Consider the following 13,131-nt stretch of genomic DNA (forward strand, 5'->3'; position numbering starts at 1 on the left):
TACCCCTTTCTCAGGTCTTCGAGCTCAAAGCGGGCCCTTTTCTGTTCTCTTTCCAGTTTATCTGCTCGATCTTTCTGAGAGTCAGCATCAAGCTTCCACTGATAACGTTCAGCTTCAAGTTCTCTTATCCTCTGCTTTAGCTCATTATTCACAGCTTCAAACTCGGTCTTGGCTATCTCGAGTTCTGAAGGGACATGCATGAAATGTTCCTCCATGGTACGGGTGTCTTCATAGTCTGGTACCAGAATATTGTCATTTTTCCTTAACCTTCGCCACTCCACATAATCAGGAGTAAGCATACTTCTGGCAGCTACAACATCCATCCGGAATACTTTCCTCCATGAATCGGCTACTTCCTTGATCATCTTCTTATAGCTGTCACCGTGATACTCAAACTCTGACCTAGCTAGTCCATATGTCGCTGGGACAAACTGACGTGCCCCATATTGTCTAAGTGCTAATAACGGAGTATACCCGACTGCTCCCCAAAGTCCAAGTAAGGTCATAGTGTCGGAGTCACCACATCGAAAAAGAACATCACTAAGGAATAACCAAGGGGCTCTCCAGACAATATCTCGGTCCTGAAGATGTGTAAAGACCTTCATCCATTTTTCCTTCGAAGCGCCTTCATGCCATTTCAAGGTGATGAATTCACCTAGGGGTGAATAGGTGGTGCTGAAACGGCGGTAGGCTACCCCGTTAGTCTTCCAGAAGTGGTTGTGAATCCAGACCTGAAGGAGCTGAATACACCCGGTGAATCTTCCTCCGCCAGTTCTTCGGCAATGATTGAGAGATCGAAAGGTCTCAGCCAAGATGGCTGGTGCTGGATTGACTCTTCTTGAGAGTTGTTCGAATAGCTCCACTACGGTGGCATCGATGTATCCCAAGGTCTTTGGGAATATAATTAGACCATACAAACCTAATGCAAACAGGTCTATTGTCTTCCACTCATCGGGATGGTGCTTCATTAGTTGTTTGATATGAAGCCAAGCGATTCCTTCTCCACTACCCTTACATCGAGCTCGGTCAGTTACCCATTTTTCATCAACTCCGGTAACCTTAGCTAGTGCATTTTTGAAAGGTTGACTTTTAATGTGCTTAAGGTAGGCCCGCTCGAGTTTGATGTTTTCACAATGCAGCAATGTAGTGTACTCTTCTATGGTGGGCACCATGTCTTCCCGGTTAAAGGTGAAGCAACTGTATCCCGGGTTCCAGAATTGAACCAAGGCTCTAATTAGGGGCTCATCAATCTTAACATGAAGCAAAAGTGCAACATCACCGTACCGTTGGCTGAACTTCTGTTTCACCTCATTCTTCCAACTGTCCCAGATGTCCCGGAGCTCTTGTACGTCATTTTGCTTTAGGCTGATCGAGGCGTAGCTAACCAACTCTGACACATAGCTGTCTTGAAGACTGTCTCCCTTTTCCTTCTGAGTCTTCTCGGACCATAGTCGTACCTCGGGGTTTTTAATCTCTTGTATTACAATACCTTTATCCATTAATTCAGATTATTTTGTGTGTAATGAACGTCTTTTTAGGGATCAATGGCCTCTTGTTATGATGCAAATGCTAAAAAACAAACACAAAGGTAAAAAGTTAGTAAAAGTAGAAATAAATAAATAAATGAAAAAAGAGAAAAAAATGGCAAGGGAAAAAAACATAGGGACAAAAACATGGTTAGGTAAACAATGTCCTAGGTTTTGGAATGTGGTTTTGGGGTAGGCTCTATTTCTTCAAAAGTCTCCCGGTTTAGGTTCTAAAAACGGTACTCGAGTCCTCCTTGTCGGTGCCCCCTTGGGCTTACCAGACCCTTAGTCCTAAACCCGTCACAGGCTTGTGTGGACTAAGTTAAATTCGAGGGGACACATTCCCTTATGTCTATGCGGAGAATAAATTCACACGAAGACATAAGGTATATGAATCCCAAAGGCTACTTGCTAGGCATATACGGTGAATAAATTCACACGAATGCGTCGCTTTCACCCCCCTTAAAGGGTTCGGAGCTCGGGTATAGAGCCTTTGGATGAAAAAGTTTGGAAAGCTGAAATCATTAGAAAACGGTCAGTCCAACTATTTACTCGAAAAAAATATAACCAAAAGTAAGTAATAAGGATCGCAATGTTGCCTTAAAATTCAAACTTACCCTTTTCGTTAAAAAAGACAACTGGAAATTACCTTAGCCTGACTCGCTTACCTGTGTCCCCAGCGGAGTCGCCAAGCTGTCGCAACCATCTTTCGGTTGGGCCCCGGAATCGGGCTTCGACTTGAAAAATGTGGATTGGGAGTCGCCACCGACCATTTATTTTAAAAAAAATGGGTTGATCGGATACCTTATTTCTTACCTGATCTGCGTCTTACCAAAGATGTGTCGGATTCGGGAGTCGGTTACAACCAAGGAAGGGTTAGTACCCTTGAATTGCCCTTTCGGTACTGTGTAATTTCCAGTTGTCTTTAAATTAAGAAAATTGAAAGTTAAATTAAAAGGTAAAACAACGATCCGAACTGCTTACCTTTGAGAAAATTGAAAATGTCTTTAAATAGCCGAGAAACGTATTAGATACAAAAATGTAATAGAAAGAAGTAAAATAGAAACAAATGAAATAAAAAGGTAAAGAAACAATAAAATAAACAGAATAACAATGAATAAAGCGTAATAAAGAAAATAAGTAAATAAAATATAAAAAATATAAAAAAAACAAAAAATGAAATAAATAAATAAAGTATGAGAAACTAATAGTAAATAATATATATATATGAAATGATGATATAAAAAAGTGATATATATAAATAAATATGTACATAAAATGATGAAGCATTAAGTATTATGAATATATATATATATAAAATAGCGAGGAACGAAATATATATATATAGAGATAATAGAATAAAATATTAAAAAAGTAGTAATAAATAAAAAAAAAAAAGGAAAAAAAAATATTAACATGTACATAAAAAATATGTATATATAGTAAAATATAATATAAAAGTGAGGAAAAAAATATTAAAATGAATTAATTAAACTGTGCAGGGACTAAATTAAAAGAACCATAAACTGGAGTTCGAAATTCAAAGAAATATTAAGGCGTAAATTCAATTCAGGGGTCAAAATAAATCTTTAAAAGCTACGAGGGACCAAAAGGGTAGTTTACCCTATTTTATTAAAAACACGCGGGTCTGATACATATGCTAAAAAAATTAAAAAAAACTTCATTTGATTCATTTCAAAAAACCAGAGCCATCTCCTTTTCCCATTTTCTCTGTAAAGTTCTTGGGTCTCCAAGAACAGAGGCCGTGAGTTTCCAGAAACCGGCCATCAGCCGCCGCAAGCCGCCTCGTCGCCGTCGTTGAACGGCGACGGCCGCCGTTCATCGGCGACAAAATCACGAAATTTTTTTATTTTCCAGGAGCTTTTCTCCTCCTCGTTTTGAAAATCAAGTTGGTTTTTCAAAAAAGGCCTCGGGTTTTCGTAGATCTACAAAAATAATCTTGAACGAAAACGCCTTTTCATCGGCAAAAATCTTCTCTATTTGCTTACTTTCGACTCAAAACAACACGATGGACGATAAACTTGACATGCAAAGGATCAAGCGAACGAAAAGGTAAACAACAATATACCTTGCTTTTATTTCTTGTTTCGAAATGTTGTACAAGTGTTCCGACTTTCTCTGTGCTTGCTATGGTAACTTTATGTGTGTGTTCGTAGTAAAAAATCCCTCCCTCACAATGAATTCGATTACCTATTTATACTGAAAAAAACCCCTTTTTAGATTACATCCTTGAGTCCTATATAGACTAAAACACTACCTGATTTGTTCGTGATGGAATCCTACTAACACACGTCCTTTATGTTTGTTGAATGTGCGAGGAACGGCCGTGAAAAGCGGCGTGCAGTTGACCAAGCGGCGCTGGATGAGATAGGGAAGCAACAACTAGGGTTAATCTGGGCCCTTGGATCCTCCCTTGATCCGACGGTTGGTGTGGAGTGGCGCTGGAACGAGGTGTGTATCTAGGGTTTCCAAACAGACACTAGTTTGCAATGGGTCGTGGGTCACTGTTGCCGGGCTTGGTCCCTGTTGGGCCAGCAGTGGTCTTGTAATCTGATTTTGGTCCTGCAATATGCAAACAATAAATAAAATTAATACTAATATATATATATATATATATATAATATGTAAATATTATAAAAGTGTGGAGACGAAATTATGTGTCTACAACCGTAACATAAAAAATAAATCATTAGACGCGTATAATTACTAAATTAATATCTTAAATCTCACTCAAAAGATAACATTAAATTAATATTTTCCACAGTGAAATAAGTATGTACACTTATATATATGTATCGATACTTACCGATAATCAAAGGTTATCGATTACCAATTTTTTTAATAGTTTTTCATGTTTTCTACCTAAAACATTATTAGTCATTCAACATAATAGGTAACGATAAACTAAATTTATTAAATATCTTTTAATGTATCTGATAATGTTATATATTAGTCGTATATTAGTCGCCTTAATAAGACAATCCCAACCAAAATAGTTGGAGTCCTAGGCGTCTGTCATGCTGTCACCACCAACCTCCAACTGTTACGTTAACAGATTTCATAACATAATCTGGCGGTTTGGCCTTGAGTTATAACAAAATTTTAACGAGATACTTAACTTTAAAAATATCAATTTTGTCACCTAAAGTTTTACTTATATACTAAAGTGGTATTTGCCGTCAATCAAAGACAAATGCAAGAATTTATGTCAGAAGATATAAATTTAAGAAGTTATATTAGAAATTTAGAGAATGTAGAGTTACAAATTTCAATGAGTATGAAATTAGACCATCAATAATATATATATATATATAAACTACATAAGAATTTAAAATTTTCAAGAAGCGCGACCACATACTAACATTCGCTCAATCCATCTCTTCCGTTAATATCTTTAAAAATATCAAATATAATTATATATATATATATATATAATTATATTACAGTATCGCATACATTTTTTTTATAAAAAATAAAACATTAATATTTATTTTGATACTTTGTATCACGAAGCATTATGTAATGCGTTTAAGTTAATTTTATCATTTTTTTATCATGTCATTAAAAGATTTATAAAAATAGTAAATTTATCTTTATTGAAATGTTGAAATTAACTTCTTTTTTATATTTTGTCCTTTTATAATATTTTAGTAGCGTGATAAAAATAAAAAAATAATTATAGTCAAAATTTTAATAAAAATAAAGTAAAATTATTATTTCATTATATTTGTGTTAATTTGATATAAAAAATAAAAGTTAGAAGACCGAAACAATAAAGAAAAATTTAAAGGCAAAAATGACTTGAAAAAAATTAAGGGACTGAAAAGATCATTCTACCTACTGTTTTTCATCTCTACTTTCATACGCAACATTAATTTTTCAAACTAAATAGCATGATAACCCAAAACAGTATTAGTTGGTAAGTCATTGACTAAATCAAACAAAGAATAGTTGTTGAATACAATTAAATATCACATTTCATGTCAATTTGTTTAGTAAAAGATAAATTTCTATAAATACTTTTTATATTTTTTTGTTATACATGTATCAATGTTTTTTACAACTGTAGTGAGGAATATCACTGTTTTAGTAAAAATATAAATTTATAAAATAATCAAATTAAAATATATATCTTAACATATAAAAATAATTAATAATTAAATTTAATAATTATTTAAGTTGTTTATAATTTCTAAAACTTTAAAAACCAATTTTGTTTATAATAATTTCTAAAACTTTAAAAATCAATAGTTATTATGTCAACAAAACAGATTTTGATTTCTCTTTTGTTTAGAGTATAAGTAAATTGCCAACACCTACCCATTAATTTCAGGGTAAATTATACATGTAGTATCTCAACTATCACTTTTATTCTATTTTAGTCTCCTAAGTATTTTTTTGTTTCAAAATCATATCAAATGTTAAGTTTTGATATTATGTTAGTCACCCATCGTTAAAAAATTACCGGTGATGGTGATGTATCTCATAAGATAATATTACATCATCATTTGAAAATTTTCAAAAAAATGTCACTCGGAAGTTTTATTACTTTCTAAACAGTGGATAGCCAAAATAAAATCAAAACGTATCGTTAAATATGATTTAAAAAATAATTAAATGACCAAAATAAAATAGAATTGATGGTTGAAAAACTAAACATGTAGTTTATCCTAAATTTTACTTTCTTTAGATTGAAAAACATTCAACTTGTGGTTAGGAATATGGGTAATTGTTTTTTTTAAATGAAGTTTTGTACATATTTATAAGATTCTATAGACCTCATTAAAAAACTTCTCTATACCATGTTAATGAATTCCACATAATACTATTACAAATTAGCTGGTATACAACACCCGACTAGCCAGCCCACCAGTTCCAACAACAAATGCGCTCAATAGCAACTAAATTCCAGAAAACCATACAGAAACCAGGCAAAAGACATCAGAGAAGCACGCAGCAGGTTCCAGGAGCTAGGCAGCCCAAACACAACCACCGAAGGCCGCCTAAACAGCAAGCTAGCACACGGAAATGAAGCAAAATAGCGCCCAGCCTTAAAGATCGACCCAACCAGCCCTATCCAACTATTACCTCATCAAAACACCACCAAAAAGATTAGGACATCTCAATAAATCATTGACAGATGAAAACAGCAGAGGCCATTTAAACCTGACCCAAGAACCTGTTCTGAGCATGGCATAGTCAAAAATTCGATCCACACTAACACCACAATTTCTAAATAACATATCATTTCTACAGATCCAAATTGACCAAAAAAACCAAAGAAATCCAAGTTCCAAATAGGCTTGGCGTCTCTTCGGATCCTTTGTTGATCCTACACAAGCAACAACGACTTAACATTATAAGGAAAAACAAAAAAGATACTCCACATGTTGCACAACTTTATGGGTAATTATCAATAGTTCTGTTACTTCATAATAATTATTATATTTGTATTTTGTACATTATATTATGATAGTATATTTTTATATAAATTTCGAGATGTTTTATATTAATCTATTATTATTTTATTTGGAAAAAAAATTGTCGATGTTGAAAGTTTTCGAATCTATCTTACTAACCCAATTGTCAGTACCTTTTGTTATTTTTAGCGATTATAGCTAAGAGCATCAACAATCACATAAGTTGAAGAAAGTTTGTTAAATACAACACAGTCAACACTAGAAATATATAAATATTTATGCATCACACAATTACATAAGATGAATATGAAATTTCAAAAATTAAAATAGAATATTATATACAACAAAATATGAATACAATTTAAATACATGAATATAAATACGATCATAATTATAATATGATTTTGAGTAAATATTTTTAAATATATAATTATACTATTAGCTAATAGATATCCCGTAGAATTTCAATATTTGTGCACATTGGCGAGAGATTTATAAAAGATAAATCTTTCATTGATTCCTTAATCCTTTGTGGTCTTTAAAAAAATACAACTTTATTGCTTGAATTTACATCAGGAAATCCTTTTTCGATCAGCACACAGATTTCAGATGCCACTGCTGAGCATTTTACAAGCAAATTCTCAACAATTTCACTCGATTTCCATTTGGAAACTCAAATTGATTTTATGTATAAATTCAGGTTATGGAATGAATATTTCTGAGTAATGAGTTCTGAAACTTAATTCTTCATCAAAATGAATCAATTTAAGCTCCCTACTACCTATATGACTGCCAATGGCAATGATCTATCGAAGCTACCGCGAACGGCTCTCGCCTTTGATAGCCTCCGCTTCATCGGCGCCAACTTACTGTCGATCTCTTTCCTGATTTTCCTATTTTCAAACAGAGCCGAAACCTGCATAGAGGCGACTCGTGGCTTGCTGCTGGTTGTCGTTGCACCGCCATGGATCAGTATCCTGCTGATGCCTGCATAATGTAACGAATCCGCAATTTGCAGGGGTTTAACACCTTTGTTGGTCCTTGATTCCACATCCGCGCCTTTCTTTACCAACAATTCAACCACTTCAGCATGGCCTGATTCCACCGCACAATGCAAAGCCGTGTATCCATCTTCGTCTCTCGAATCGATATCGATCCCTTTCTCGATTAGTATCTTTACGGCGTCTGTTCGTCCTTTGAACGATGCTCGATGTAACGCAGTCCATCCATGTTGATCTCTCCCGTCAATCGCCGCCCCCGTTCTCGATCAGCCTCTGGATGGCCCTCACTTCACCTTTTCGAGCAGCTAAACAAAAGTTGTCACCAAGTTTAAGTGCATCGAACAGTCTCACGTGACCATGTGCCGCAGCAACATCGTACGCAGTTTTCCCTGTCTTGTTCCGGATGTCTTTGTTCACTCCCTTTTGAAGTAACAACTTCACCATCTGCTCGTCCCCCAATCTGGCCGCGATGTGTAACGCCGTATCGCCGTCTCGGGTGTTCCGAATACCAGTGTCAGCACCATTAGCCAATAGCAAACGAGTGCAATCTCTTCTTCTATTATTGAGCGCGAGGTGCAACGCGGTGTTACCATCTTTTGTGAGGGCATCAACGTTAGCCCCCTTGAGCAAAAGAAGCCTCAGAACCTCAAAGTATCCACCAGTGGTGGCTAAATGAATCGGACCCCGACTCGACGACTCGGATCGGTCCGGGTTAGCCTTATGAGCCAAAAGAAGCTCAACAATTAGTTCTTCACCGCAACCCGAAGCAGCCTCAAGTGGGGTCGAACCAGACCGGCTTTGAAACTCGATATCGGGCTCGAACTCAAGTAATAATTGAACAATATCTGGTCTACTCTGAGCAATGGCAATATGAAGCAAGCTTTGACCATGGGAGTCAACTGAATCAGCTGGCTTCCATGTTGGGTCGCTACGTTCAAAAACCTCACGAAGCTCATCCATGGAACCATCCATCACAAGTTGAACCAAAACCGGGGACCCAACTAACATGATCTTAATACCACTGTCGATGAACACCTGCTTCTTCCTCGTGGTAAACCAGTCATTCGGAACCGTATCGGAACCCGACGTAGAGTCTTTGATCGCCGCACCGGGAACCACCACGCTGTGGAGGAGGAACGAATCGTCGGTGAAAGGGAAGGAATCCGGGAGAAACGAACCTGGAGGAACGTGATAAACAATTTCCAGTGTTAACGTCCCAAGAGGCGCTATGATTCCCGACTGAGGCTTGACGGTATACCGGGCCTTGTTCACCGGCTGTAACCGGAAAGCCACCGGCATGGTGTACATAACGTTGCGTAAAGTAAGCTCGCCGTAACATTTCTGGCCTTGCTCAATACGAACTGCAACAAGGTTTGAAGGTTCCAAACTAATGAGCCTGTCCATGTTTTTTTATGAACAATTTTGGTTGTTTGATCTTTCTTGTATGCTTAAAATTAAAAGTTAAGATGTTTTGTTGGTGGGTTTTGAAGGAGGATGGAGAAAAACTCTGAAAGAAGCATTAAGAAAGGAAACGAAGAACTTAAAGGGAAGGTCGTGAATGGCCGGCTTTAATAAGAGAATGACAAATGGTGGGTGTTAAAAACAATGGAAGACTTGGTTCTGTTCGGCACTTCTGGTTGTATAACTCCCAAGTCACAGTTGGAGAATGTTAAATTTCACTGTCGTTTCTGCGTATCACTTTTACTTCCCCTATATTTTATGGGGGTGTATCCTATGTTACCGTGACGGTACTAAGACGGATACGGACGAGAAACGACACTTTTTTAAAATTTTAGTGCATGTGCGATAGGTATATGATGGTTATAAAATAAATTTTGAAATATATAAAAAATTAAAAATATTCATTAAAAATTTATGGTGATTAGAATTCTTTCATAAGAGATGAAGATTATAGTGGATGTAAACCAAATATTTAGTATGAATTGAATTTAATTTATTTTTTCTAAATGAGTGGATAAAGAAATAAGTGTTATAATTTCTTTCTATGCACGACGACGAAATAGGTTGTACACGCACTTTAAAAACAAAATTAGAGCAATGGAGTTTTGGCACTAAATTTAGTATATTAGATTTTCGGATACGAAGAATACTTCATAATTTAAAAATAAAATCATATTTTAATTCATCTATATTTTTTTTTTTTATTATTTAAATATTAAAAATAACTCTTGGTACGCGCATAAATATAATCTTTGATACGTCCTCAAAAGTCTCTTATGTGTACAATTAATTTTAGTTGTACCCCTTAAACATGAGACTTCCTCGGTATGTACCTAAACTGTATCCGTCCCTTATCCATATATATTTTTTATATATTTTTCAAATAATTTTAATTTTAAAAGTTTGGTATCGACATAAATAATATTCATTAATTTTGTTAAATCAAATTTTATTAATATTTATATATTATATATAAATTATAGATTATAGATTTTGTTGAATTCTTTATTCTACTATTATAAACCATTAAAATGTACATATTTTCATATACAATTTGAGTTTAAATTAAAATTTTAAGTATATAGATATATAAAGAATATAAATTTCCAAAATATAATATAGGCACTAAATTCTTAAATTACGTACAATACATATATTAATTACAAAATTTAACTTTAAATTTATTGAGTTACTCCAGTGTAAAGCAATGTTATTCTCTCCAAAATTTGAATTTAATCGACTGTGTTTGTAGATGTGTGCACATTGTTAATAGACTAAAAGTTTTTTTGAACTAATATTTCCCCAAATAACCTCATACTATTAATAAAAATTTAATTTTGATTACACGATGTTTATAGGCAATAGAATTCTTACGTGTGTAGATCCCTGAATTTTTTTTTTTATTTTGGTTTAAATTAATTACAAAAAAAATAAAATAAAGGAAAGGTTCTTAATCCCCTTTATTTCTTTCTAATTTCTCAATTATCTCAAATTAGGGTAAACGAGAGGAAATGAATGTGAGGAGTTTTTAATATATATATTCTCTAAATAAAAATTTGAAAATTTTATTAATCATGCCTTTAATCTTGAATAAAAACAAAGGGCTAAATGTTAAATTATTTTTTAAGTAAACTAAAAGTAATTACAATAATATTTATTTTAAATACTTTTACTTATTTAATAATGAACGTTCAATTACTTTTATAATCAAAATTGTGTGCGAGCATCAATTCCAATTAAATCACAAAGAGGGAATCGTTACGAGGCTGATAAGAGTACAAACTACAAATATATATATATATGTATATATATAATATTCTCCTGGGGAACACGTATATAGCTATTAAAATGAACTATTGAGCATCATTGCTTAATTTCATAGATCTTCCAAAATGTCCTTAACAATACGTTAAATATCTCATATATACAAATGTATATTACGTTACTTTTTAGGTAAAATGGTTCATGAAATAAAATTTGACAATTATCATATACGAATAAGTCATTGTTAATCATTCATATTAAAAATTGTTAAGTAAATGTATTTGGAGTCTATTATTATTTAGATCCTTTTTAAAAAGAGAGATTGTTCATCTGGTCCCCTTAAAATTTTACTTTTATTCCAATCTCTATAGCAAAATTATAATTTTTGCACCCAACAAATTGATTATCAATTTGAGCATGCTTTAAAAAATTATTTTAATTTTAATTATCTTATCATTGTACTTATTATAATTATAATTATAATTATACTTTAACCTCTTTAATAACCTCAATGATAAAAAATATTTTTTTAAAAAAATTGAATTCGAATGATACGTTATTAATAAGCTAAAAAAGTTCATATATCATATTACGCTTTGGGCTTAGAGTCGGACCACATCTTCACTCCCTTAGTAGGTTGCTGGGCCAACTCCTTCTGGAAATGGACAATAATAGAAAGTCAAATGAGAAATGAACGGGGCCGTCATGTGAAGCCCAAACCATGCTTACAATTTTTGGAGCTTTAGAGAAAGGGACTTCATTCTCATATCATATTTCATTCACAGGCTGCCAAAATACATCACACAATACCAATTTAATATAAAGCATAAAATAAGACTTATTTTTCTCCTTTTTTTTTCCTCACAAAGTCAAATGCATAGCAAATACAAATATCTTGACAAGCCTTCACTTTCATCCCATGCAACTGCAACACACAATAAATAAATTTATATCGGTTTTTTAGATCTTAAAAATGTACCACATAAATTGACTGAAATAAAATGATTAAAATCTCATAATTTAATAAATCCAACCATGTAATTTAAAATTTAATTTTATACAAAGGCCATTAAGATTTCAACACATCAAATATATCCGTTTTCAAAGGGAAAAATAAGGGAGGGGAATACCGAGACGATAATGGTGGGAGATCTAATCACTATCACTGCTGCTGCTGCTTTCATGGCCATCTTCATGCTTCTTCTTCTCCTTCTCCTTCTTCTTCTTCTTCTCGCCATCGTGACCGTGTTCCTTACTTCCATCGCCATGGATCTTGTCCTTAATCTTATCAACAATGCCTTCCTTGTGCTCGCCCATGTCGTGGCCGTGATCGGCCTCTCCCTTGTGCTCGCCCTTGTGCTCGCCCTTGTGCTTCTCCTCCTCTTTCTTGTGATCACCTCCCACGTGAAGGGCTTCACCGATCTTGTGCATGATTCCCGACATTTTTGGGTCTTGTTTCTTCTTCTTTTTCTCCTTCGATTCTTTGATTGTTCTGAATTTGAGAAAGAGTTTGGCTTCTACTTGTAGGCAAAATAAGTGCCAATGAGTTCAGTGTTCACTTTGTCAGTGGCGCTAGAATCTTTTAATTATCTCTTCATTATTCAAGATTATCAGCGTCCACATATCAAACTACTTTAATACCCTTTTGACGTATCGAACGTGTTTTGAGTTTGTCGTTTGCGACGTACTATTACAATTATTATTAAATGATCATGACATATTATGTATCAACGGTAACAACTTTTTTTAATATTTTGGGACAATTATAAAATATTATTTATTTAGATTTATTTTAATTATTAATAATATATATATATGTTCTATAAATATAATTATTTGAATTTACTATCTCTAAAAAGTAAAATAATCTTTTTTAACTATTAAAATCACATTATATATTAATAGTAACAACTTGAATCGGAGAGCATTTACACAGGT

The 13,131-nt window shown here is 33.8% G+C and overlaps 1 protein-coding gene and 1 pseudogene across 1 annotated transcript; both read right to left on the reverse strand.

Moving 5' to 3' along the window:
• Window positions 1–7,748: 7,748 nt before the first annotated feature.
• Window positions 7,749–9,396, reverse strand: LOC120161900 (annotated as a pseudogene).
• Window positions 9,397–11,959: 2,563 nt separating this feature from the next.
• Window positions 11,960–12,714, reverse strand: LOC120161784 (protein SRC1). The gene is made up of 2 exons (XM_039171995.1): window positions 12,324–12,714; window positions 11,960–12,118 (listed from the first exon to the last, which is right to left on the reverse strand). Exon 1 carries the CDS (start codon window positions 12,634–12,636, stop codon window positions 12,346–12,348), a length of 291 nt encoding a protein of 96 aa, XP_039027926.1. The 5' UTR covers window positions 12,637–12,714; the 3' UTR covers window positions 11,960–12,118; window positions 12,324–12,345.
• Window positions 12,715–13,131: the final 417 nt, after the last annotated feature.

Source organism: Hibiscus syriacus, unplaced genomic scaffold, assembly GCF_006381635.1.
Source record: "Hibiscus syriacus cultivar Baekdansim isolate YM2019G1 unplaced genomic scaffold, ASM638163v2 tig00111402_pilon, whole genome shotgun sequence".
Taxonomy (NCBI): Eukaryota; Viridiplantae; Streptophyta; class Magnoliopsida; order Malvales; family Malvaceae; genus Hibiscus; species Hibiscus syriacus.

Coding starts and splice junctions, on each gene's coding strand:
- LOC120161784 (XM_039171995.1), bottom strand. CDS start 12,636: ATGTCGGGAATCATGCACAAGATCGGTGAAGCCCTTCACGTGGGAGGT.